At 40.4% G+C, this 25,000-nt stretch overlaps 5 protein-coding genes and 1 non-coding gene across 7 annotated transcripts; 2 read left to right on the forward strand and 4 right to left on the reverse strand.

Moving 5' to 3' along the window:
* Positions 1-2,503: 2,503 nt before the first annotated feature.
* On the forward strand, positions 2,504-4,713 carry LOC121307530 (ankyrin repeat domain-containing protein SOWAHC-like). 2 transcript variants are annotated; one of them, XM_041239719.1, is made up of 2 exons: positions 2,504-2,832; positions 3,270-4,713. In XM_041239719.1, exon 2 carries the CDS (start codon positions 3,429-3,431, stop codon positions 4,563-4,565), a length of 1,137 nt encoding a protein of 378 aa, XP_041095653.1. In that variant the 5' UTR covers positions 2,504-2,832; positions 3,270-3,428; the 3' UTR covers positions 4,566-4,713. The 2 variants fall into 2 exon arrangements, with proteins under 2 accessions (XP_041095653.1, XP_041095654.1); XM_041239720.1 differs by having other exon boundaries at positions 3,273-4,713.
* Positions 4,714-6,980: 2,267 nt separating this feature from the next.
* On the reverse strand, positions 6,981-9,100 carry LOC121307591 (60S ribosomal protein L39-like). The gene is made up of 3 exons (XM_041239788.1): positions 8,994-9,100; positions 8,103-8,206; positions 6,981-7,190 (listed from the first exon to the last, which is right to left on the reverse strand). Exons 1-3 carry the CDS (start codon positions 9,069-9,071, stop codon positions 7,142-7,144), a joined length of 231 nt encoding a protein of 76 aa, XP_041095722.1. The 5' UTR covers positions 9,072-9,100; the 3' UTR covers positions 6,981-7,141.
* On the reverse strand, positions 7,498-7,633 carry LOC121307667. Its single transcript, XR_005948372.1, has one exon. It is a non-coding gene; the product is annotated as a small nucleolar RNA SNORA69 (small nucleolar RNA).
* Positions 9,101-9,750: 650 nt separating the features above from the next.
* On the reverse strand, positions 9,751-16,719 carry LOC121307588 (regulator of nonsense transcripts 3B-like). The gene is made up of 10 exons (XM_041239786.1): positions 16,508-16,719; positions 15,925-16,031; positions 13,095-13,201; positions 12,883-12,981; positions 12,671-12,781; positions 12,492-12,538; positions 12,080-12,247; positions 11,626-11,786; positions 10,966-11,308; positions 9,751-10,871 (listed from the first exon to the last, which is right to left on the reverse strand). Exons 1-10 carry the CDS (start codon positions 16,619-16,621, stop codon positions 10,737-10,739), a joined length of 1,392 nt encoding a protein of 463 aa, XP_041095720.1. The 5' UTR covers positions 16,622-16,719; the 3' UTR covers positions 9,751-10,736.
* A 33-nt stretch (positions 16,720-16,752) lies between these two features.
* LOC121307592 (NADH dehydrogenase [ubiquinone] 1 alpha subcomplex subunit 1-like) lies at positions 16,753-18,418 on the forward strand. Its single transcript, XM_041239789.1, has 4 exons — positions 16,753-16,844; positions 17,202-17,461; positions 18,003-18,092; positions 18,303-18,418. The coding sequence occupies exons 2-4, from the start codon at positions 17,360-17,362 to the stop codon at positions 18,321-18,323; spliced, it is 213 nt and encodes a 70-aa protein (XP_041095723.1). The 5' UTR covers positions 16,753-16,844; positions 17,202-17,359; the 3' UTR covers positions 18,324-18,418.
* Positions 18,419-19,213: 795 nt separating this feature from the next.
* On the reverse strand, positions 19,214-23,179 carry LOC121307590 (putative defense protein 3). The gene is made up of 5 exons (XM_041239787.1): positions 22,859-23,179; positions 21,013-21,125; positions 20,682-20,791; positions 20,327-20,388; positions 19,214-20,130 (listed from the first exon to the last, which is right to left on the reverse strand). Exons 1-5 carry the CDS (start codon positions 23,061-23,063, stop codon positions 20,054-20,056), a joined length of 567 nt encoding a protein of 188 aa, XP_041095721.1. The 5' UTR covers positions 23,064-23,179; the 3' UTR covers positions 19,214-20,053.
* Between the last annotated feature and the right edge of the window lie 1,821 nt (positions 23,180-25,000).

Below are 25,000 nucleotides of genomic sequence, written 5' to 3' on the forward strand. Positions count from 1 at the left end.
AGGCAACGCCCAGCGTGCACAGCGAGAGGAGCGACAGGACTCGAACACAATGCAAAATAGCGGAATTGAACATTGCGCTACTCCCGTTAAAACAACGACCGAAACGTGCGGACAAACATTAGTGCGAAAATGTGAACAGAATGACAATTAAAAATACCTCACACACATATATATATATATATATATATATATATATATATATATATATATATATATATATATATATATATATATATATATCTCTAGTCAATACATCAAAAGCACGTTTAACTGAGAGGAGCGGTACTGAGCCTTCATTGTGAATTTGTATTTAATCAAATATCACATTTATAGCACTTCTCAGAAATGCAGTAATCGTATTTATACACAATAATCTACAAAATACACATTTTTTTCCGTTAGCTGATATTAAACCGTAAAAACGAGGTTATTGTTTACAGGAAATCTTTTTTTAAAGTCTCAACGTTGTAATCCTGCGTACTGCAAACACACATTTTTGTTTAATCCATTTTAAAGCAGCACAAAATGAACACGAACTCACCGCTTGCCGAGTTATCTCTGTCGCCGCCATGGTTAGCTAGTTGCACACCGATCCTAAACAGGAAACACGGGCAGCATCAGCACAGAGGAAAACTGTTACACCGAGGAGCATACCAACTTCAACACGGTACAGCGTGCGACTCGCACCAAACGCTCCACACAACGGCAGTTGTTCAACTTACCATATGTTTAATCTGCACTGAGTGAGTGAGTCTTATTAGTACCCTTTAAGGTTAACTTTCCGCTAAAAACTATGTTTTTTTAGAATGTGATATACATGGTTTCCACCCCCTCTTTTGAGATGGTCCGTTCTAACGTCTATTAAAGAAAGGCATGGCTATGAATTTAAATACTCGTTACATGAAGATACTCCACCACTGAAAGTACATATAAGGTTTTGAGTGAAGCGGTACATTGTGGTGAAATACAATGCATTATTTACAGTTTAATAAGCTGCCTGTGAGAAATTATAGGAGACTCTCCAAGGGGTAGGCAGGGGGTCCATATTCTACACTGAATACTGACTGCTAATAGAAGACAATGCAACATCAATATTAGACACGTTTAACAGTGCAAGTCATATAGTACACTACGCTGTACTACACTATACTATACTATACTCAAGTATGATTCCTGTCCGACTAACCCTCTGTTGCCTAAAAGCATTACCTTGTTGGCGTTCCAGTTTGTTTACATTCTCCTAAGGTAGTTTCAATGCACAGACTTGTCTGTGTTTGTGCACCTGGGACTGCAGTGTGGGTATTTACACAGAGGAAACATGTTCGTGTGAGGAGCTTCTTATGCTACTGTTTAGTGCCATTGTAATTGTAATTACTGCAGCATGACTATAACTGTGACTGCGACTGAACAAAACTACATTGACTGAAAGAGTGGGACTACTGAGGCTGTTAATTATTCATACAGACACTTAGCAAGAAAGAGGCCGTTCCGTGACGTCATCAGCAAGCCTGGCGTTATCTGGCTGTGTTATTGTCGTGGTATCTGAGTTATCAGGAAATAGATTTTCTTATAAAGGTAAAACCTGTTTGTCGGAATAAATACGACCTGATCTTACAGGAGGTTGCTTTCGTGTTTGTCTTTGTTCAGAATCAGTATCACTGCATTTTACAGCGAAAATGTACGTCATTTTGTATGTCATTTTAGCTTTCCCCTGAAACTCTTCAAAACAGAATTTAAGGGCTCAGAGTATTATTATTATTATTATTATTATTATTATTATTATTATTATTATTATTATTATTATTATTATCTTTTAAGAAACCTTCAATAAAAGGAAAAGAAACGGGCTTTATTATTTCAGATCAGGGCTTGTTCTTTTTCTTTACTTGGTAAACATACAAACCTTCAACAAACAAAGCCTGCCAGACAGAGTTACCACTCACAGCCGGGAGTGAGGGAGTGAGGGCCGGCTACGTTTCTTTTTAATGGTTTGGATGTTAATTACGAAGTTGTGCTTTTACACTTGACGGAGTTAGAGACTGTGAGAATGGTCTCACTGTATATAAACCTGGAGAGTGTGGACTCCCGTTTTAAACAGCGTGAGAACATGGTGTATGTGAGCGGTGCTGTATTAGACATTACATTGAGTTTTTCAAACGCACATTTTTAAACATTTCAGTCCTTATTAATCACGTTACTTTATTCTTATATTATAGTGTTCATATAGAACGAACGTACACAATACTGGCTTTTATATTTTATTAACTCACGAGTCATTTCAAGAAGGTTTTTCAGTCTGTTTATATATATATATATATATATATATATATATATATATATATATATATATATATATATATATATATATATATAAAAAACGTTTTATATTTTTGTTTGGTAAAAAGAAAAGAAACGCGCCTTTTTGTTTTTACAGTGAGGATATTCACGCCCTTATTAATGGGTTATGTATTAAGTGTTTCAGTTGGTAGTGTCGTGCTAAAAAAAAAGTCACATGACCTTCCGGTCCTGTTGGCATGCAGTGACTTTGAACCTTGTTGAGTTAATTAACACAGTTGGATTGAACTTTCTTTTTCTTTCAAGACCAAACTCGAATGACGCTGTTTTAAAGCCTCTTGAGGAAAGGCAGATGAATATTTTTTCAGTGAAAGTGGAGCGTTTGGAAAGACAAACAAGGCGGAATTATATTTGTTATTGGGTAAGCCCTTTGAACTGGACTGGAGACAGGAGTGCGCACCGGTGCGCGTTTTCCTGGAGTAAAAAATGAAGACACTGCTGAAGACCGGCCAAAGGAACTCAGCATGGCATAAACAGGTGATTAGAAAAGCAAGCCACACACTGTACTATACAATGCGGGGCACTGGCACTTCATCACACTGTCTGCGTGGGATTGATCTAAACAAACAGGGGTAGAGTAAAGCAGGGGGAGCACGATTTTAAAAACGTGTAGCAGAGAATGTATGTACAGCCTACTCTTCTGCTCAGTTTGATATCGTTGCATTTCTGTTTTTATCGACGGAAACCAACATGTGGAAAGAGGAACAGAGGTCAAATGGGTGGTGCTCGTTATTTCTTTTAAGAAAACACCATCACAATGCCATCAACACTTCCTCAGCTAGCGTGTCTCGCAATTCGGTAGATAAACAGTGACACCTTTGGTCTGCACTCTGTGCCTCTTTGCTGGTTGATTATTTTATTATAGAAAAAAAAAAAACAGATGTTTTAAAATGTTCTTTTTCTTTGCCCGGCAGAAGAAGTGAAGACGAAGAAGAAGAAAAAAAAACATCCACTGATCTTTTGACTGGACGATTTACACACTGGGGAAAGGGGGGACTTCCATATTTGGAAGAGAAGTTCCTTATCATACAAGGGCCATCAGCCTACAGGAAAGGAGGAGTATCGATCAAAATATGTATGACAGCGCAAGTGGCTCCGAACCGGCAGATGCAATCGGTAGAAGCGGTGGTTTAGATTCTCATCAGGAAAGGTCGGCATTGCTGAAGGAGGGGGCAGATCCAGAATGCGGTTTACTAAATATGAGAGACTCCTGCGTCCCAGTGAAAGGCACGTCTGGAGACTTCAGTCTGAGCCAGCAGCCTTCGCCCAGGTTCAGCACTAGACCGCTGCCTGCTTCCTCACGGAGAGAGAAGTTACAGAGGCAGTCCGAAGTGAAGGAGACAGATGGAGGTGGCAGCGGTGCAACCGGCCGGTGCATCTCACAGAAACTACCGTGCGATGCGGCAGACAAATACACCCTTACGCCAGCGATGAGGAAAACATATTTAAAAGAGCTCTTTTTGAACAATGGTTTGCACAGTGGGTTGGGGAGCATACTGCAGTCAACTAAGAGCTGCAGCCTGAAAGGGGACCCTGACAACGATCCGGACCTCGATTCGGCTAACGAGGAAAATAACAACCGCGCGTTTCTGGCCCTGGATCCCGTGGAGCACGCCTGGATGCTGTCGGTAGTGGATGGGAATTACGATACCATCGTCGAGTTTTTATCCGAGGACCCCAATTTGCTGACTAAACGGGATTTTGTGACAGGGTTTACAGTTATCCACTGGTTGGCCAAACACGGGAAACACGAAACATTGATACACCTGATGAGGTTTGCAGAAAGCAAGGACTTCCCTGTGAATATTAACCTGAGAGCCAGCGGGGGTCTCACCCCGCTGCATGTCGCCACCATGCACGGGCAGGACATGATGGTTAAAATCCTTGTGGGGGCATACAGCGCCGATGTTGATGCCAGGGATTACAATGGAAAGAAAGCCTGGCAGTATCTGAAAAGAAACGCGCCCGCCGAATTAAGAGAGCTCACTGGGGCAATGGATAAAGAGATGGGGAACATTGGGTACCACAATGTAAATAACAACGGGACAGGCAGAGCGCACCACCTAGCCTCTGAAACGACCGGAGACGAGCTAGATTGTTCTGTCAAGAAAAGAGAGACCACCAGGTTCGGGTCTTTCCGGATGCGTTTCCGATCTTTCTTTTCGTTCCGAAACAGAGGCCCAATAAATTTTGTGGGGTCCGCTGACTGAAGCACGGGGGGGTGGTTCTAGAATGAACCTGGCTGGAATTAAATGGCCTTACGTTTTATAGAGGCTTTAATTAAAACAAAAATGAATTAGCAAGGTCAGACTTTATTCAGACACATTATGAGGTACTTCAGAACTGTGTACATTGTTTACAGTATTGTCAATCAAAACTCAATAGATGTCTGTTAGTACATTAACAGTAACTACAGAACATCGTAAACAAAGTATTAATATTGAATAACTATTATATAATTTTATACTATATATATATATATATATATATATATATATATATATATATATATATATATATATATTATTATATAAATATATATGGTACAAGCAATCGTTTGGTTTTTTTTTTAATAAAAATAACATGTTATAATAACCATTTTCATGGTGGTTGATTTGCTAGTATGTAGAACTGTTAAAATATTGAAATGTCAATATATGTATATTTTTTCAAATATTTTAAATTGCACTCTTGTGGTTAAACCAAATATGTTTTCTATAAATAGAGTCCAGAACTGCAGCACTGTGTGTGTCTGTGCGTTCTCATGACACGCAGTGCTGTTGACGTGTGACTGCAGTCAGAAGGTGCCTTGTCTGTGGAGTTAATTAAACGAAAGCTTCTGTGGATTAAACCCAAATCTCATGTCTGTTGTATTGCTGTGCATTATTCATGGCATTGTAGTTATTTCATTTCTGCCTGCCAGCGCAATTATAATAAAATTACTCTGGAGTTCAACTGATAATTATTTTGTTAGAGCTGAGAGGAAGATGCATTATCAGAACTCGATAATGTAACGTTGCTAAGCAACTTTACATTAAAATGCATGCTTTCCGAGAGGAACGATAAAGGACTTAATACGTTTTGCAGTCAAAAGTACTACACTGGGAAAAATAACTTAACATGAAACACGTCTGAAATGCACCATAGTAACCACTAAGATTACTGAAAAACGTGTATTATTTGTTTGCTGCTGCCCCCCCCCCCCCCCCCCCCCCCCAAAAATAGTTCTCACTATCTTTGGAACAGGCTGGCTTTTCAGCAATCACTTCGCAGCACCCCCTGGTGGAAGACTGCATCAACACAAAGGCATTTCTTGCTGGTCCCACGCCACGCTACCAAATGCTTGGGTTACAACAGTAACCAGCATTTCTTTACATGGAGCTTCCTTCATCTAAATGTGCACTGAACACAACGACGCTATAAGAAAGTCAAATTAATAGGTTTATCTCATACAGAAATAAAAATAAAAAACACAGGTCATTATACAAGAGGAACTTTGAAACTCAGTGCTAGTTACAAAAATAACAGCCTGATTTGAGTGCTACAGCAGGCGTGGGGTCTGGAGACTGTGCTGGTCATGTTTTAACTTGATTAATTGAACTAGTGAAACGTAGAGAGGAGCAGTAGTATACACTGGACTGGCTGAACAGTTCCACCTCCCTCTTGTGGAAATTCAGAAGCAGCTGCTTCTTGTTAATTTCATCACCAGTCAAAGCCAATAAACCTGCGAGAGGGGCTGAATGTTTGCAAATTCTCATGGTTCTGGAGTGAAGCTTATAAATACAAGCTTAACACACGCAAGCTTGTGAAATCCATTGAGGGCCCTCAATCCGAAAGCCCTTTCCTTCCAGCATTCAATAGATCAGGCAGTTAACACAAGAGCAGGGCTTCCCACCCGATCCTGAGGACCTGTGTCTTCTGGTTTTCACTCCAATTACTTATCTAGACCCCTAATTTAACTTAATTATACATCATTTGCTTAATTATACCTTTAATTGTTCACAGCCCTAAAAAGTTGCAGAGTTCAAGCTTAATCTAAAATGTTATAGCTAACTTGAAATCTGCAACTGTTTAAGAGCCAAAAACAAGTAAAAAGGTCTAATTAAGCACATTTAATTAAGGGTTTAGTTAAGTAATTGCGAGCTCAGTTCGAAGACTCATGGGGTTCCCAGGAAGCCCTGCATTACCACTGCTCTGAACACGACTCACTTATTTGGAAAGAAGGTTCATTCAGGTCTCAGTCTGGAGAGTGACTAGTGAAGTATTCCCAGGGCAGGTTGAGTCAACACGCATGGCTCAGAGCAGAAAGCGATCACGCATGCAGAGGATCAAAAGCATACACTGAAAGGAGAGACGACATTTAAGTTTGCTAGTGATTCTTCATGTGTTTAAATGTTAAGCCTTACTGTAGGTGGATACTGTTACTACAAGACCACAGTGCTTGAACTATTCTTACCATGTACCCGAGGAGAGGAACACTGGGCAATGGGAGAACAAATAAAATAAATAATGAAGTCATGCTTGAAATCGGATACAAAACTGCAGCCAGTCACTTAAATGCACTTTAAGCAATAACTAGTTAGAGATTAGGAGAACCGTTTTCACTAAAAACAATCACACCAGTCTTTGATTTTTCCAATTCTCACTTTTATTGAGCACAAATGATCAACAGAGTATCTGTACAAAAGAGAGACAGTCCTGACATGGCTTCTCTCCTGGGCTTCCACAGAAAGGAGTCTTTGCAGGGTGGATGTGTGGCGATGTTGTCAAGCAGCAGGCACTGGTTCTACAAGCCCAGCTTGGTCCTTCTCCAGTGTCTCCTCTTGGAGTTATACCTGGAGCAGAATCAAGGATCAGTTTGTAAATACATGGAATGACCCTTAAAGTGATGCATATAAAGCCATTTCATTCTGCCAGCTATAGCTTTTACCTAAAGGACTATATCAGCCCTATTAAAATTGATTTCATATGAAATTACAAAACTAAACTTGCATACGGCAAACTGTAGTATCCCATTTAAACAGAAATCCCGATTAGGCGTCACTAACTGGACAATGTCAAATGTTTGTAAAATCACTTGTTTACATTCCCACTACAATTACAATCCCAATTCTCTGAAATGATTCTTGGAACACCATGCTTTTTTGTAGCTGCCACAAAGAATGACTGTCACCATAAGCAGGGTGAAGTCAGTAAAAAATTCACGGCAGCACTCTACTCTGAGCAGGTTAATGTCAGTCCTCCCACAGAATGAAGCACTGTAATTGCAGCCTGCTTTAATAGCTTACCGGCAACAAGCATGACAAATACATCTCCAGTAAACACGGACCTTAATATAACGTGGGCTAAAAACTCCTAATGAACACTAGCCACTGGCTGTTGATTTGTCTGGCAGCAAATGCTCCTGGAGTGCTCACACTAACTAGAATCGGTTTTATAGAGACTGTTCACTTTTAAAATCACAGCAGGGCTGTGTTGCAATTCTGCATTCAGACAGACTGTTAGGAAGGTTTGCAATTTCTGGTTGGGGAGGGGTGTGCTGATACTACTGAACACATGGGTGTTACTGATGCCTGTGCCCCTGCACCAAGCAAGAACATGTTTAAAAAAAAAAAACGAATAATCTAACTGGTCCCTAGCTCCAAGTTCTGATAAAATGAACAGGTGCTTCACAAACGTTAGAGAAAGTACTGCATTGGTCCACATGGCACAAACACTGCCGTCCTACTTGAGTTCTTAACGCTCACCTGATCTTGTTGCCAGTTTTCATGCGAATCCACTGAGGAATTGGCCTGTTCTGCTTCTGCTTTTTCGCTAGGAAGCGCTTGATCTTGAAGGTCTTGTGGGATGACTAGGAGACAAACAGATACAAGATTAGCATGCAGGCCTCGGTTTTACAAAAAAACTAAACAAAGCAAACGTTTATATTTACAAGCTTTCAGATTCAATTGAAACAATGCGGAGATGGAAATAACCTTCCAGCGCACTGGCCTCTAAGTGAAAACCCCACTGAAACATGGAATGGCTCAAACTGCTATGGAACAGAACTCTATCTTCCAGCACTGAAATAAGGTTAGTATACTGAAGTCATTCAAATCAGACACAGTTATACATTACTAACACACGTTTACTGTATTTTGATCACCTGCCAAACACTGGCACCCTTAATCACACCTCACGCATTGCCACTGTGTTCACACGTCAACTGCAGGTGTGGTTTTCGCTCATTGGAAGCCGATTTATCCCTAAAGTTTATTCAAACAAAGTCACAAGCAAAGGGGGCGCCTTATCAGGAAACCACGGTGCATCAAGCATACGGAAAACAACGAGAGCTCCAAAATCGTCGTCTCTTGAACTTGTGATTTTGCGCTCCGTTTAAAACCAGTGCAGTTAATTCCTGTGCTAAAGCACACAACAGTAACACGTTCAGGAAAAACTGTAACGATCACACAAAGCGAGCGGGGCCGAGAGAAAGGCAAGACTACCCAGAATCGGGGCCGAGGAAAACAATCCGAGCGGTTCCGTTTTTGTTAAAATAACACGATCGCTGGTTTCCTAAACGTCTAATCAATTCATTTTCCGAGGCTTAAGCTTGTTTTTGTATACGAATATCGAGGATGTTTAACGATCTTCCCTACCATAGTGAAATCCGCGACCCTTTCACCACAATGGCGGACGGCAAAGAGAGAGACCGCTGGGAAAGGCCGGAGGTTCATGTTCGCAGCTGGCTGTGGGAGAGGCTTCCAATTCAGAGCGCCACCCAGTGGATCCAGAGAGACATTAGGTGAATACTTCGTGGGAACAGCGTATCGCTGAAGTGGTTTTCTGCATTAGGATTATAATGGAATTGCCTAAAACCCCGAATATGCTGTGAAATTGTATTTTTACTCTACTTCATATTGTCTTTCCACAGCTACGTTTATTTTAAAGTGAGTCTCGAGACATTATAAACCCCTCAGAATAAAAACCACAATAGCCAAGAAAGATCTCCTGGTCATAAAACTGGCAACCAATATCAATCAAACCCTTTGTGTGATAGGCAGGTAGGCATACTGTTCGAGTTTGACCACTGTCTGAAATACACAGGGGATACCAAATCATACAGCCATAGATATTGTCAGCTATCTGAGTGGTGTGTGCAATGGCACTAGCTTGTCAGGGAAGGTGCTTTACAACTCTCACTACTCTCTACCTTTCTCAAGACAATTTCCCTTGTGATTAATTGCGTGTGGTGGTTTTGTTAAGAGCACAAACTCACCGTCGTTGTTGAGCAACATTCAAATCCAGATAGAGGTCTTTTACTCCAGTGCAAATTTGTGTAATGTTTTAATTTGGATTGCCTGCTTACAGAAGAAATAACACAACTTACTTTTCACAATCTACAGGAAGCCAAACTTGTTTGCTGAACAGTTTTATTAAAATGGCTTAGACAAGACTTACAGTTGTACACAGAGCTCAAGCACACATGTGGGAAATAACAAAACACCACATTCCAGGATTACATGAATGGTTTACACCTTCTAAACTGTAAATAACAGTAGTGATAAATCCAGTGTCACGCTGTAGATGGAGTTTGAGGAGATGGGTCATGCTGGGCACTAAATAAGAACTGATGGTGCATTGGTCAGCATGAAAACTCCTTTTGTATTAAACAACTGTATACTTGTGTATTCAGCAATGCAAAAAGAATGTGTTTAGTATACAGCATTGTTTTTGATCTTCAAAGCTTCAATGTGTAAAAATGAACACGCTTGAATTGACGAATGGATTTAAATATGCAATTGCTTAAATATGTATGAATGAATTCAATCCTATTTATTTTCCAGACAGCAGTTTTGCTTTAAAAAGTCTCGTGATGGGAAAAACCACACTCTTTAAGAGATGAGGAAATGGGTAAGGCCACAGGTAGAGAAGTTGCATTAGCCAGGCTTATTCTGAACATAAGTTTCAGGTACTGATCAAACACTAAATGCAAAGTAAGTGGAGACTAAGAAAAATGCAACTAAAGGTGATAAACTAAGCAGGTGTAGGAAGCTTTATTCTTACAGTATCCTACATGGGCTCTGTTCTTGCAAACCAATAAAGGATGCAAAGCCTGTTTTGCCTACTCAAATAAGAACCGCACTGTTGAATCTATATTCTCTGTGCCTCATTAAGGTCACTTCAGGTTCGCTTGGTCCCTGCATGCTTTGGCTTCTCATACTGCCCCGGCAGTTCAGCACTGACAGGGAGGCTTCCCTGGTTTACTCAACAGCACTGTCTGTTTCCCCCACCAAACACTGGAAAGAAGTAAGGAGCAGATGATGCCAGGCACTACTGCAGCGCATGCTCTGTTGCCAGGCTGCCTTGATGTCAGGGAACCTCCCTCCTCATCTTTGCTGTCATTCTTCTCCTTTCTCTTGAGGGGTCTTGGGCTCCCCTTCAGGTGTCTGCTCTTCACCCGGAGACTCTGCACTGGCAGGTACGCGGCCGCGGTTTCGTGCTCCAGGCTGGTACAGCTGTATGGCTGGCCGATCCTGCAGTACAAGAGTCATGCAGAGGAGTCAGCAGTCTATACAACAGTACTACATTTGTAGAAAACGTTCCGAGTCAAGGTAAGCCCTTACTTACCTTGTTTCTCAAACGGTCCCTCTTGCTAGGCCCATCCTTCTTCTCCTCCCTGGCTGATCTTTCAGGCTTGTCTGTGTTGCACGTGGAGTCCGCAGCACTGTCGCTTTTCTTCTTCTCCCACACGCGGTCTTTCTCTTTCTTTACTTCCTCGTCTCGTCTCCTGTACGTGTTTTCAGGGTCGTGTCGATCCCTCCTCCGGCGCCGCTCCTCGTCCTGGCGCCTCATCCGTTCCTTCTCCCTCTGACGTCTCTCTCTTTCCTTCTCCCTCTCTCTGTCCCGGTCCCTTTCTCTGTCTCGCTCAAAGTCTCTGTCTCTATAATCTTTTCGGCTTTCCTCTTCTATCCTGCAGTGATCAAAAAGATACACGTAAAACCAGAATTAAAATAAGTCTCCAGAAAATGACTAATTGTAAATTTGCTCATTAAGCAGTTGTGGAACAAATAAGGTTTGCAAGTTTCCCGTGTCTCCTTACTAAGAGAGAGTAAGCAGTCCTACTTTTAACAAGGCTAAGGCATCAGCTTTCAGGACTGTATCTAGCTGCAGGCTTATCAGACTGACCATTCTGCACCAACAGCAGAAGACACACTACGAAAAACTGATCTCTGATGGAATCACCTGCATCACCTTTACAAAACCCCAATGCAAGCACGCCACACTCACTTCCTTCCTTTTTCATCCCGGTGTGCACTCTCCTGACGTTTCTTCAGCTCAGCCCCTGTAAAGGGCTTGTCATCCTTTATCCTCTCCTTTTCCAGTTTCTTTGGTTTCTCTTTAACTTTGTCCGAGTCAAGATCATCTCCTTTTTCTGGCTTCCTCAAGAGCTATGAAGGGAGAGCATGATTTTTTTTTTCTTTAAATCTCACTTGCATATACAATAATAGTTATTTTCAATAACAAGTGGACTGCCAATAACAGAAGTTAAATTAGTTTCCAGCAAACTACTTTTATATTAAGATCTGTTAATATTATTACACTTGGAAACTGTAACACGTTTCCTGGCTGTTCTCCCTAAGAGTAAAACAAAAATGACTTAACTGGTAAACAAACTTAAAAGCTATGTGAAGCAGGGCAAACAGAAGACAGCAGTAACACACAAGTGCTACCTGGACTGTACCTTAATTTTTGGCTCTTCTTTAGATTTCTCGCCTCCTTTTCTGTGCTTTTCAGTCTCTTTGCGTTTCCTCCGGTCCTCCTCCCTCCATTTCCTGCGGTCCTCATCCCGAAGCCTCTTCCTTTCCAGCTCCCTCCTCCTCCTCTCCTCTCTCTTCTCCTCCCTTACTCTCTGAAGCAAGAAAAAAATCCACACAGCAAGAAGCAGCGAGGCAATGTTATCAAGTAGTGAATGGACACAATATTAAACTAGTACATTCAGAGAGCCAAGAGGTTATTCAGGACCCCATTGAAAAGTGGTTTTCTTATATATATATATCATAATCCTTGTATCTTTACTTGGACTATACAATAAAAATACCCAGGTACATATATAGGCTTATGTTTTATTAGAACCACATTAAAATAGATATTACCTGTTTGTTTTTCAGAAAGTCCAGAAGTGGAGTAGTTTTCTTTGCAGCTACAAAAACAGAAATAAGGTTGTTAAATGTATTTAAAACCAAGCAAACAGTGTGTGACCTGAACACAAACCCAGTTTGCACAGACTCTCACCATTTTACAGGGACTGTTTGTTTTTTCAGAGTGAACGCACCTTCTAGTTCTTTGGTTTTGGCCTCTATTTCTTCAAGGAGAGTTTCTGGAGTAGAAGTTAATTTTTCTTCATCTCCATTGTAGATGTCCAAGAACTTCTTATAGTCTGGGTCTGGAGGAAAAAAAAAAGGAAGGGTATTGAAAGAAAGAAAACAGAAAAATCACCCTGCATGTCGTGAGTTAATTGAGAAAACGAGTCTCCAAGTACCGTACCTTCTTCAATCGTTCCAGCTTTGGCATCCTTCTTTTTGCTCTTCTTTTTGGCAATTTTCTGAAAAGGTGCAAACTCCACAACAGCTGGGTACTCCTGGCCTGTTGCAATGAAATCAATAATTAAGAAAATAAAGAGCCTCAATGAGATTATTAGATATTTCTACTGAAATATCAACAACGCATTAGAATCCCAAATACCAAAATGGCTGTACCTCTGTTATCAATGAATACATAGCCATCAAATCGATCTCTAAACAAAACAATGTCTTCTTGGTTTTTGAAATTGATATAGGCCCTGGAAAACAGATGTGGATACAGGCTGTGAAGAGAGAAAAACAACACTGTTAGAATCCCCATTTATCAAACAAGTGTCTCTGTATTGGGCCTGATCTAGCGAAAGTCTAGGAATTCAACAGACTTATTATTATTAGTGATCCACAGTGCTTAACTAACCCTATTAATCACCAAGGTAGTAAGCTCCTTTATATGAATGCTAAACACTACGGCATGACAATAACAGAGAAGCACCAGGCTTCGATTAAAGAATACAATCAAATTGACACTTGTAATATCGATCTATTTTTAACCTTGAACTAAAACTGTTCCTGACTCTTCCCGACTTGTTACACATTAGTGAGCAGCTCCATTCAAACTATGTGAATTAGAAGCGAATTAAAGGAAGTGTTCTCTGAAGTGGTCACACTGTAGCCTTTAACTTGCAGGCAGGAATTGTTTGCATCACTTCGTATTCTTTACACAGTACCAGTAATGTGTCGCAAATAACGCTGAATCAGCTAGTCTGGTCAGTAAAACATTGAATCCTTTTGTATGGAGAATCTCAGTAGCTAAGGCTCGTGGTTCAGCAACTGATTCAGATTCATTTGTATTGAGTTTGCCCACTAATGATGATAAACAAACTACAAGTCAGGTGCCTGCTGATATGAAAAACAGTAAGTTTTGGCCCCCTACTGTATTCTGGATAAATGGCATCCCTTCTAAAGTGTCTCCATGTGAGCAGAAAGAAGTGTATAGTAACAATGTGTACAGATCCAGAACTATTGTACATGGTGCAGAAGTAACCCTGACACATAAATTAAAACATAATCCTCTTGTTAATTGTGCATATAATATGTGCCAAAGCAAATCGTCAGTGACTGGGCTCAGACTTTGTCCGGCATGCAGTCATTTGGCTAAACACTGTAGAATCTTGTTTGAATGCAATGATTCTGTAGGTGTTTCTTTCTCTCATTTAAATGTAAACCCCAAAAGATATTAAGAGGATTGAATGCATGAGTTGTGTAAAATGGGCGCATCTGGGAAAATTAGAATGCGAGGAAGGTGTCCCTACTAAGCGTGTACAAGTGTCTTGTAGGTACGAAGTCAAGGCCATGGCGACTCACACCTGTGATGCGAGACGATGGATTCGAGAGCCTATTATTGTGTTCACTGAGCCTACCCGAGTGGAACCTGAGACCGAAGTGGAGTCTTGCTGGGAGTGAGCTGAAACCCCGGACATGGATTGGAGAATTTAAAATGAAATGTATTAATGCAATAATATGTGTTATAATCCTTTATATTGTTTGTATAATTTTTTGTTTGGAAAATTGTGTAAGTGTGTAATCAAAAGTAACGCGTAATGCTGTTTTAATTCTTAATTGTGAAACTTATGTATTTTCTTTATATAAAATCATGCAGTAGAAGCTGGTATAGTTTGATACAAGTGGCCAGTTTTTAGGCAGTTTCTTATCAAGATGGGCTTGATTCCCAGAATTGAATGCAAGTTTCTGCAGCACCCTTTTTAGCCTAAGAAAATGTTGTTAAATGTTGAAATAAGGTTTAATATGCTTGCTTTTTACTATAACCTATTTGTGCGTGCAAGACCATATGCTTAACACTGCCTGTTATAATATACATGAAATAGAGTGTCTTCTCGCCATAGAAAAATTGGAAAAAAACCTTGATTATCGCTGGAAATTGGAAAGCTAAGCGCACAACTAGAAAATTGGTTTTAGCTGGTTTTTGTGCAGCTGAAAAAAATAGGAGGTCGTCCGCAGTTCAGCTGAATTCGTGCCGTTAGGAAACTCATAGGACAGAGACGTTACAATCTTACACTTAAATAAAAAACAAATAGATTATCCATGAAGAGAAACTCTATATTGGGAAAAACATAAGATGGAAGTTCCCTATAATATCTGTTAAGCACACGCCTGTAAAGAGAGAAGGAAAACTAATTTGAAGAATAGAATGGCATGAGGGAATATATTATTAGACATTAATACATATAATCAATATAATCAGAACTAATGGTGTTGTATATATTTCAGACAACACTCATATTCAAAATAATATTATTTTCTTTGTTTCACCTAGCTTTAGATAGAGGAGGTGTCAAGAAACAAGTGGGTGAGATCATGATTGGATGTGTAGACCAGGTGTCATATCTTGAAAAATTGCTGACACAAGGCTCTAAATTTTTAGGCTGTTGTGTGCCAAAGAGATAAGAATTGGACTTGATAAAGATTCTCCATGTACTCCTATGGAGACGAATCCTATAAAAACCTCACACTTCGCAAAGGGGTACCACAATCAAGACCTTTGCTTGACAGGGTGAAGTGGTCCATCACTTGCAGATCTCCACCAGACTGATTCCTTTGTTCACGCTACTTTTCCTTATAATAGGAGGTAAGAATATTACTAACATTATTATATCTTACATGTATTGGTTGCATTGCTATAAGGTTTTGAAACTATGTTTTGGTTTTAAGAGAGTGTTATATTGAATGAAACTGAAATATAGAAGTGGGTGCTTATAAACTTCTTGTGTTGGAATTTGGAGGTCTGATCAACCTACCTTTTTCCAAAAATTATAAGCATTTTAATAACCCGAAGGAGCATGGCTCTGATTCGTAAAACTTAAAATGAATAAGTCTTGAGTGTCTTTCTTTTCGATTGTGCAGAGTAAACAGAAAATAAATAAGACCGAATAAAAAGAGTACGTGAAAATCTGCGAAACGCAGCAGACGTGACAAATGTGATGTTCACCTTGTGTCATTGGCAAAAAACTCCACATAATCCACCTCGGGGAGGGGCTCCAGCTGCTCCTCCAGCTGCTCTTTCGTCAAACTGGGAGGAAGGCGTCGGATAACAATCTGCCAGGTAAAAGAAAAGTCACATTTACTCAATAACAACAAAACTGAAAAACACGGGACCATTCAATCACGGCGACTACCGATGGGGTCACTTTACCTGAAAATGATTAGCAAATCATATGTTCAAAACTGTAGACAATGATCACCGACAGCATCCAGTTTATAATTATAACAACACTAGCTTGGGCAGGGGTAAAGGATTCGAATACAAGTGCGTTTTTGCATTAAGCAGGTGAAGAAATGCTACCTGTGGTTCAAATCGAAAAAGACAACACGCGAGATGCAACTTTCCCCGTGGCATGGGCACACGTGTCACGTCTTCATATTTAAAGAATGAATAGTTTGCTTTAATTTACAGTAACACATCTTGCATGTGCATTCGCGATGTGCATTATTTCGTTGAAAGAAATGCTAGAATATATTTGTTCCGCCAGTCGCAGTTTAACCAAGGCCCGGGTCAGCCCTTCCCACTCTACCTTGGTCAGGATCTCTTTCTTGTCTTTGCTGGGCTTCCCACACTTTTCGGTCTCGTCATAGCTGGCGTCCTCAATCTGCTCCCTCGGCCTGGCGTTCTCTTTATCCTCTTTCATGACCCTCTTGCTGCAGTTTTCCTGTAATATTCAAACCGATGCGACGGCGCCCCAACTTTCTACCAGCGAGGGTTTGTGTTGTGAGAGACCCCTCTCTCTGATTGGTTAGAGCAGCGGCGTTGGGTTAAGGTATCGCGAGATTTCTTGGTATCAGCTCCTCAACAGCAGCATTATATCTTGTTTGATATTATGCTTGACTGTGTTGCGCAGGCCAGTAAACAAGGTAATTTATCATTCTTGTTACAGACTTTTCATTTATATTATTAGACAGCACTTTAATCACGTCTTTTATTATTATTATTATTATTATTATTATTATTATTATTATTATTATTATTATTATTATTAGTAGTAGTAGTAGTAGTAGTAGTAGTAGTAGTAGAATTCAATTTAAAATATTTTAATTTCATTTTTTATAGTTTCTTTCACTCTTACATTTGCAACTGGACGGAAATGTAACAGTAAAGAATATGCAATCTATTTTTTGAAAGTGCGCACGGTGTTGGGTGGACTCCCTTTTTCCAGTCAGTAGGTGGCGCTGCTGTTTTATTAGAACAGTTTTTGTTTTTATCCCGAGCAGCGGAAGTACCGGTTTCTCTGTCGAAAGTGTGTGAGGAGAGAGAGTGACCCCCAAGATAAGCGCAGAGGAGAGCAGGGGCAGAAACGCGGTCCCGTGACGTCATTCCTTATTATTATTGGTGTTATTTTAAAACACTGAATCCGGACAACGACCCGATCATGTGGTATGAAATCCTGCCCGGTCTTGCCATTATGACAGTCTGTATGGTGATTCCTGGAGTCGCCACGGCTCAGATTCACAAGTTCACAAACGGGGGCAAGGTAAGTGTTTTTGTCAGAACAATTGCATTTTCTTTACCTGCACCATCACACACAGATCATGTCAGCATACACAGATCATGTCATCATACACAGATCATGTCAGCATACACAGATCATGTCAGCATACACAGATCATGTTATCATACACAGATACACGCTGCGCAGTAGCAGGGTGCACAGTGCAGTAGGTTGTGAATACAGTGCTAGTGCACATTAGCCTAAATGTTAGAAGCTAGCAGTCTGTCGAATTTCTGAAGTGCTTTCCTCGACAGCACAACAATACTGTAAAGTAATGTAAACATCGCGTCTTGTATGAACTGCAGGGTGCTAAGATACCTGGCTGCTTAATTTAGATAGCTGGACTCGCATCCTGAACTCGAAAGCAAACAGGAACACAGTTTGGTAATAAATGTAACGAATGAGCCACTCGTTTTGACCTCCCTTTTATTTCAGTTTTAGGCTTATTTTTTGACGCATAGATGAAATCCGTTTGTTATTGTACAATGACAGTATACCTTTTATTTTTTCTCTCTGTGTGCAGGAGAAGAGAATTGCCCGTTACCCATACCAGTGGTACCTGATGGAGAGAGATAAGAGAATATCTGGGCATGGCGTGCATCACAAATCAAAGGTTAGAGCTCAAGGTTTATATCTCAGTACATTACATTAAATATTCATTCATTTCATGTTTACAATGGTGATTAAGACAAGGAACAGCAACTCACCAACCATCACTCCTGTGCATTTCCTTTCATGGAGCAAACGCGGTTTGCTTAGACAGCAGCGGAGCAATGCACACCTGACTCCACACTTACACCTGTATTTATCATTTCATCAACAGGGACTGGAAAACATTGACTGAAGAGCCGTGGGGCTGCTGCTCTCGATGTGTTCTTTCTGTTGCATTTAATCGTGGTGACACACTTTGTACATTAATAAACGTATATAATGTCTGAACAGTTTGTCCTGAGGTGCTTGTGTTCCTTTTCAGAACTTCGTCTCTTAAGTTAGAACCCAACAACGTTTTTTAATTTTTAATGCTGATTGGCGTACAATGTTGTTATGGATAACGATATTAAAGCTTAAATGTTTGGTTTTTTTTAACTTAAATTTGGCACTTCCCAACATAAAAGTTTGCAAATATGTCAACGAAAATATTGAATAAGTACACCGACCAGCAAAAGATACTTAATCTCCTCTTTATTATACAGGAGTAAATGTGTATAAACTTTTACTGCTTATAAGTAAATGGAATGTGGTTTTAAATCAAACAAATGTGTTGGTTGAGGGTACCTAATGGTTAAATAACACATAGGGTAATCAATTGTGTGTTTGTCGACAGATCTTTTGTGTGCTTCCGATTATTGTGACTATGAATTGAAAATTGAGCCACTTGACAGTATCTCATCTCCTAACTTCTTGGTGTCTCTCAGTATTGTATATAACCAAAGATCCAATAACTTATATGTTGGACTTTTGTGTCCTAAATATATACAAATTACAACATGCTTACAACACATCATGGTTTTATTCCCACCACACAAGCCTATCTTTCCCCATGACTTTCTTCATTATCTTCTTTATGCAAGACAAAATGTGAGAATGCTGAAATGGAGATAAGAAAGCCTGTTACATGCAAAACTCCCTTGAGGTGCTAAAAGAGCGTGGATTGTCTAACTAGTTTCCTCCCTGATAGAGCGTATTATACTAATACAGTCCTGTGGGTGTGAACAAGAAATGGGATGCAAAAAATAACCAATGTTTTTTTATTTCAAATATACTTCACTTTATTCAGCACTCCTTGCATTCTACAATGCAGCAATTACACAATCAATTACACATGCAAAACATGTAAAAGGTATATATCATTGTATATAATATGTATATACTTGCACATTATACATCTGCTTTGAAATGGCTGTCTGTTGGTTGCACTGGAGACTAAAGTCATGTGCTGCTTATCCTGAGATCAGGGAAGGAACTGGTTGGATCAAAGTCCTGAAACGGAATCCACTGGCAGTGCTAATGTTGTCGATCCCTGAGGTAAAGGTAATGTAGCTACAGTCCTAGGTTTAAGCACTTCACACTTTCAAACCTGGGGCTGCTGAAACAAACGCAGGCAGCCAGTCTGTGCCATATCAGAACAATGTAATTGGATCATTCCGACTGGAGCTTAGCTCTGATGTGAGACCATTCCAGGGATGGAAATAAGACTTCCATTGCATAGCAGTTTGATCCATTCCTGGTTTTGCTGTGAGTTTGTTACCTATATACCTATATCAAATACAAATTATGAAGGGGCCATAACAATCATAAAAGTATAGATGTGTCAGACTGAATTCAGCACCCATAATCTATATACTATATCTATATAGTATCTGATACTCAGAACCTATCACTGCTAAATACTGTAATAAATAACTGGATACAGTATGCATTTAAAAAGAAAAATATGAAACTTACTTAAAGCATAATTAAATATTAAAGTGCTGCTATAAACATGCTAAGAAGAAGCACCTCGCTGGCAATAGCTAGAGGGTTTAATTTAGATTGTATCCAGGACCAGTTAGGCTGCAAAGCAGGAGCTGCTGTCTATCTGGAACTCAGCAGTGTCAGTAGGAGACTGGACAGAAGCACCAGCCGACCTTCCCCAGTCTCGGCAGCACGCCCTGATTAGGAATTTCAAACAAAAGTTCTGTTAGGACCATTTAATATGATTGTGTATTTTAAATAGAGAAATACTGTTATGCAATGGAAATCCGTGAAAGCACTTCAATCAGAATACACCAGACAACTTTTTTAAGAAAGTGCTTTTTTTTTTTTCTGAAAGAGCATCATTACTGTTGTAAAAGTCTGCTTTCTCACCTCTCAGCATTTCGGATGTCACATTCAGCCAGTAAACCTGGCGGTCCTGTGCCACAGTAGCCCTGTAAAAATATATAAAAAAAACATCTTCAACTCAACAAATATTTTTTTACAGAAACTGTCATCATTTTTAGCAGGCATGTGTATATCTGAAATATGAATGAACATTAACAAAGGTTACAGTGATAAGTCGCATAATACAAAATCTATAGTTTTTCCTGTTGGTTTTGCGTGTTCTAAACAACCGTGTGTAGAATCATGAACTTTCTTTCTGGTACTTTTATAAAATGATATAAAATAATGTTCAATGTTTTCAACATACTAGAAACCCTAATCCGAAGTCTAGAACACTTACACGAACTGGATGCTGCAGTTACTGGAGGTCGGAGTCCACATGTACACTGTCTCCTTGTTCTTGGGATTAATGTTTGCGTGAGTGATTGCGCCTTGCGGGTTCCCCGAACACTGCAGCACAATCAACAGGAATCATTATTACATGCGCGTTGTCTCAGTTGAGTAAAACTCTGGAGATGAAGACGATGTAATGCTACTTGAAACAGAAACGCTTATCTGTAGTGCATAAATATTAACTGTGATTTCAGCGAACACAATAATTCCATGTTGTGCACTTCTATACTTTATATACACGTGTGCAGTTTTTGAAAGTAAGAGTTGTGCAGACCTACCTGTAAGAACTTGGTGTTTTCAGGGGGCACCTGCCACGAACCCAGAGCATTGGTACTGCCAGGCACGCGAGCTTCCAGCAGCAGCCCCCCGTAATCCGGACCCTGGATCCTAACTGAAAGAACCATTCACTGGGTGAGGAGAATAATTATCCAGGGAGCGTTTTCTTATGCCTTACATATCCCCTTGCAAGCATTCTGTGTGGCTCTTAAAGAAACAGCTCATCTGCTAATGTGCTTCTACTGTGAGTTCAGGAGCTGCTCTTCGGTTCTTATTGCCTGACCTGTGGTGTAGTCTTTGTAATTGCCAGCGCCATCTAGTGCACATCAGTGCATTGCCAGCCAGACAAAGGGAAATCAGATTGGCTGATCTATAGACAAACAACTGGAGCCTCAGAGCCTCAGAGGAAAGCACCTAAACACACTGCAGACTTCTCTGTTTCATATGGGGATTGGGGTGGATGTCGAAACAGTGGGTTTGCAGAAAACAAATCCAGTTAGAAAAGTTAGAAGAACAACGTCAAGCAAATCCATTGCTCACAGTGAGGATCTGCTGCTGGTTTCACAACCCGGAATCACAGATGATACAGCAAAAAGTGGCTCTGAATTTACACTTGGTTTAATCATGTGACCGGTGCCCAACCCAGCTACAAAAGTTACAAGGGAGGATTTGTTGTGAAAATGGAAACGTACAAAGTATTTTGTCAGCATCTATAAATGTAGCATTATTTTGAAAAACGCCTACGAACAGCTAAAAGGTTATGTTGCTTATTTAGTGAGATTCATGTCATTATTCTGCCAGTTGCTTTCACAACTCCCAACAATACACAGGATCCTTTGTGACTGTGCTTGAGTAAAATGTATGGAAATCAGTCCCATTTGAATACATTTTTCCCATTATGATGTGCAGATGTGCACCCAAAAGGCATATTTCTTGTTGAAGTGTTTACTGCTTATCTGAATAAGATCGAGGGTCCAGTTTTCATCACTGGCTTGTGGTGATCTCTTTTATGCTATTGTTCCTGTCTCTTTCATCTCGCTATGCGCGCACTAATTGCTCTGAACCCAAAACCTGTGAGCCTCTTTCAAACTGTAGTTATCATGTGCACTAAAGTCTGGAGAATGTATTGTATATTATAACTCGGCTTTCACGCAGAATTCTGAAGACTATAGGCTAGATTCTTAAAGCTATTTACAACACATTGTCAACAGCAAGATTTTTGTTTTTCAGAATTTTTTTTTTTTTGCTTATGACGATTAAATAGTTTTGGGATTGAGCTCTATGCTATAAGCAGGCTTAAATTTTTGTTATCAATTATTCCACATTGAGATGCCAGAAACAGAAGCACCCATCATATGTTCTATTATACTCATTTTCTATTCTGCATTCAATTTGCATTGACACGTTTGGCCCCTAAGAAAACAATACGAGATCAGTTGCATAGGGTGACAATGTGTCTGTCCAGAACTGTGGAAAGAGAGCAGAGAGCTTCATGGGCTGGAAAGCTCCCAAACATCAAGAGTTAAGAGTGGAGTAGAAAAAGAGAAGCATGGCAACTGTATCAAGAACTAAAAAACTCTTACACTGCACAGATCTTACAAAAGATTCAAAGCTGTCCAGCAAATATGAAGGGAAAAACGCAGAGTACACGTGGCTGGCTTGAGTGTCCAGAAAGCTGAACAAAAGCACGACTTCATAACACAGTGAAAGACAAAAAGCATTCTGAGCACTGATTCTACACACGATTTACTGAACAAAAACCTGCTGAAAGGACCCCCAGATGAAATGCCCAGTGTGTTGGATGCAATGTATCAAGGGAAGGAAATCCTAGGCTCTGGGATTGCTTACCTGCGACTGGCACCCCGGTCTCAAAGGAGCTGACACTGACTTGGATGGTGTAGGGCGCCAGGCCGGGCTGTGGCTTGATCCCGGTGTGATGAGGCATCATGTCCTCACAGGCTGACTCAGGGGCTCCTTTGGGGAAGGTGGTGGTCATTCTCAATATCTGCAGGAGAGTCACGCAGAGCAGCAATGTTCCAGTCCACCTGGCCATCGCTGCTGTCAAAGCTTCAAGACACTGACACGCACACACAGGGTCAGATACACACTGCTCGATTTATCTGCAGCTCTCTCTTTTGTAGGTGGTTCCTGCTGAGTCACTGAGGCACAAAAAATGCGTTTTCACTTCCCCTCCATAGCTAGAGAGTGGTAAAGTAACACCCATTTTAGCAAGGAGGGGTGGCTCGTAAGTTACATAAAATCTTGATAAATACTTTTAAGAAATTGTTACAGGATTGTAACGAAGATACTGTACACTCAGCAAACACTTAGAATGCCTAAATAATAAATAATAAATGTTTTTTTTTTTTTTGTAAAAAGATGAAGTAGGAGATAGTTAAGTATGCCAGACGTGATGTCTATTTTCGATCTCTGACCCCCTTCCAGGGCTCTTGTAAACAGTTTTGCGGTCATGTGACTGATATTCACTTAAAGCATGGCTCTTGCATAATGAGAATCCTTCCTTGCACAGTGACTCGCAGAGGAGTGTTTTAAGAACACTGAGACACAGACAGTTCTGAGGTGGAGTTCCAATCCTAAAAAGCATGCATTGTCTTCCAGGTTCAGTCCATGGGAAAATAAAGATATTTTCCCTTTTCTCTAACATGTTAGGATTCTACATTTTTTCTACTGGAAGAATCTTTATTTCAGCACACAATTCATTTGGTATATTTACCACATATGTCCATTTGTGGACCCAGGACCTGAATGGGGTATAGAAAACACATGATCTGACCAGACCTTGGTAATCAACAGATGGCAGAAATCAATGTGAGATATAAAGCAATGGAAATGTATTTCAATGAAAAATATTTACTATGTGTCCAAAATGACCTGTTTCTGCTACTTTTAAAACACGTCATGCATGAAAGGGTTAGCTGATTCATAAAAGAAGCTGATGGCTAGACCTGAACAGAAGCAGTATCACTGTTTACTGCATACTTAACACAACCCCTTCCTTCACTAAAGAGGCAGTCAGATCAGCCTGAACACGCTGCCAGCTCTCAGCAGACAGCACTCCTCTGCATCCTGGGCTGTGCGACAGACAGGATGGGATGTACACCCTCCAAGCCCCCCTCTGCGTACCAGCACGGGCGAGCCATCCGGGACTCTGACACCTGCTCCACAATCCTGCCCAGCCTGAAGAGCTCCTGTTCCACTCCCCTGTGCAGCACTGCTAGCCACAACGCCGAGGCACCCAGGCAGCCCTTCCTCAGGGGTAAGACAAGCAAACTTATTCTTACAACTGAATTTGGTACTGGATGCACTTCAAAATAAAGCTACAAAAACTACATCCAGCAGCGCAGTGATTATCACTGACTAGCATTTACTTCATGGGCGCAGCTCTGTGATTGTGAGGATGGACCACGCATTTAACAAAGTTATTTTCCTGATCGTGTCATTTGTATTGTAAGTACATGCATTGATTAAAGTAAAAAAAACAAGGTGCAGGTAAGGTGTAGCCAGTAGTGCTGATGGGCTGCCATTTGAAGTTGAAGATGAAAAGCTTTAGTCCTGAAGCAGTTTGTGAATTGCAAACTTTAATATAAATAAAAATGCAAATGAAATGAGTAAAGAATTCTCTGCAATGTATCTGTGGTTTGTACAGAATTGAGATCACTTATTTGTATTGCTCTGCTACTGAAAACACTCTGGCATGTATCAGTGCTAGGGACTGCTCACAAGCAGATGTTTTATACAGACTCTCAAACAGAATGAACACAACTTGTTAAGACTGTTTACCTTGCTTTAGGAGCAGCGCAATGGCAGGGTTTCTGTGTGCTTTCAGTATTAGTTCTGCTGCACTTTTTACGAACTTGCTCGCCAATCATTAAACTGGGTTTTTCTCAGCCTGTATCTTACCTGACAAGGAAGAGAGTGTTTAAAAAACTGGTATAAAAGTTTGTTCTCCTAGTTTTATTTCGGGAATAT

Source organism: Polyodon spathula, chromosome 57 (assembly GCF_017654505.1).
Source record: "Polyodon spathula isolate WHYD16114869_AA chromosome 57, ASM1765450v1, whole genome shotgun sequence".
In the NCBI taxonomy this organism is placed as follows: domain Eukaryota; kingdom Metazoa; phylum Chordata; class Actinopteri; order Acipenseriformes; family Polyodontidae; genus Polyodon; species Polyodon spathula.

Excerpts from the sequence above, each read along its gene's own strand:
- LOC121307591 (XM_041239788.1), bottom strand. The coding sequence starts at position 9,071 with ATGAACCTCCGGCCTTTCCCAGCGGTCTCTCTCTTTGCCGTCCGCCAT. Across the intron at positions 8,207-8,993 it reads GGGTCGCGGATTTCACTATG|TCATCCCACAAGACCTTCAA; the intron begins GTAGGGAAGATC and ends TTTGTCTCCTAG. Across the intron at positions 7,191-8,102 it reads AAAACTGGCAACAAGATCAG|GTATAACTCCAAGAGGAGAC; the intron begins GTGAGCGTTAAG and ends ATTCTGCTCCAG.
- LOC121307588 (XM_041239786.1), bottom strand. The coding sequence starts at position 16,621 with ATGAAAGAGGATAAAGAGAACGCCAGGCCGAGGGAGCAGATTGAGGAC. Across the intron at positions 16,032-16,507 it reads AGAAAGAGATCCTGACCAAG|ATTGTTATCCGACGCCTTCC; the intron begins GTAGAGTGGGAA and ends TTTACCTGGCAG. Across the intron at positions 13,202-15,924 it reads TTTTTTGCCAATGACACAAG|CCTGTATCCACATCTGTTTT; the intron begins GTGAACATCACA and ends CTCTCTTCACAG.
- LOC121307590 (XM_041239787.1), bottom strand. The coding sequence starts at position 23,063 with ATGGCCAGGTGGACTGGAACATTGCTGCTCTGCGTGACTCTCCTGCAG. Across the intron at positions 21,126-22,858 it reads GACCGGGGTGCCAGTCGCAG|TTAGGATCCAGGGTCCGGAT; the intron begins GTAAGCAATCCC and ends TGGTTCTTTCAG. Across the intron at positions 20,131-20,326 it reads GACATCCGAAATGCTGAGAG|GGCGTGCTGCCGAGACTGGG; the intron begins GTGAGAAAGCAG and ends ATTCCTAATCAG.
- LOC121307592 (XM_041239789.1), top strand. The coding sequence starts at position 17,360 with ATGTGGTATGAAATCCTGCCCGGTCTTGCCATTATGACAGTCTGTATG. Across the intron at positions 17,462-18,002 it reads AGTTCACAAACGGGGGCAAG|GAGAAGAGAATTGCCCGTTA; the intron begins GTAAGTGTTTTT and ends CTCTGTGTGCAG. Across the intron at positions 18,093-18,302 it reads GCGTGCATCACAAATCAAAG|GGACTGGAAAACATTGACTG; the intron begins GTTAGAGCTCAA and ends TTTCATCAACAG.
- LOC121307530 (XM_041239719.1), top strand. The coding sequence starts at position 3,429 with ATGTATGACAGCGCAAGTGGCTCCGAACCGGCAGATGCAATCGGTAGA.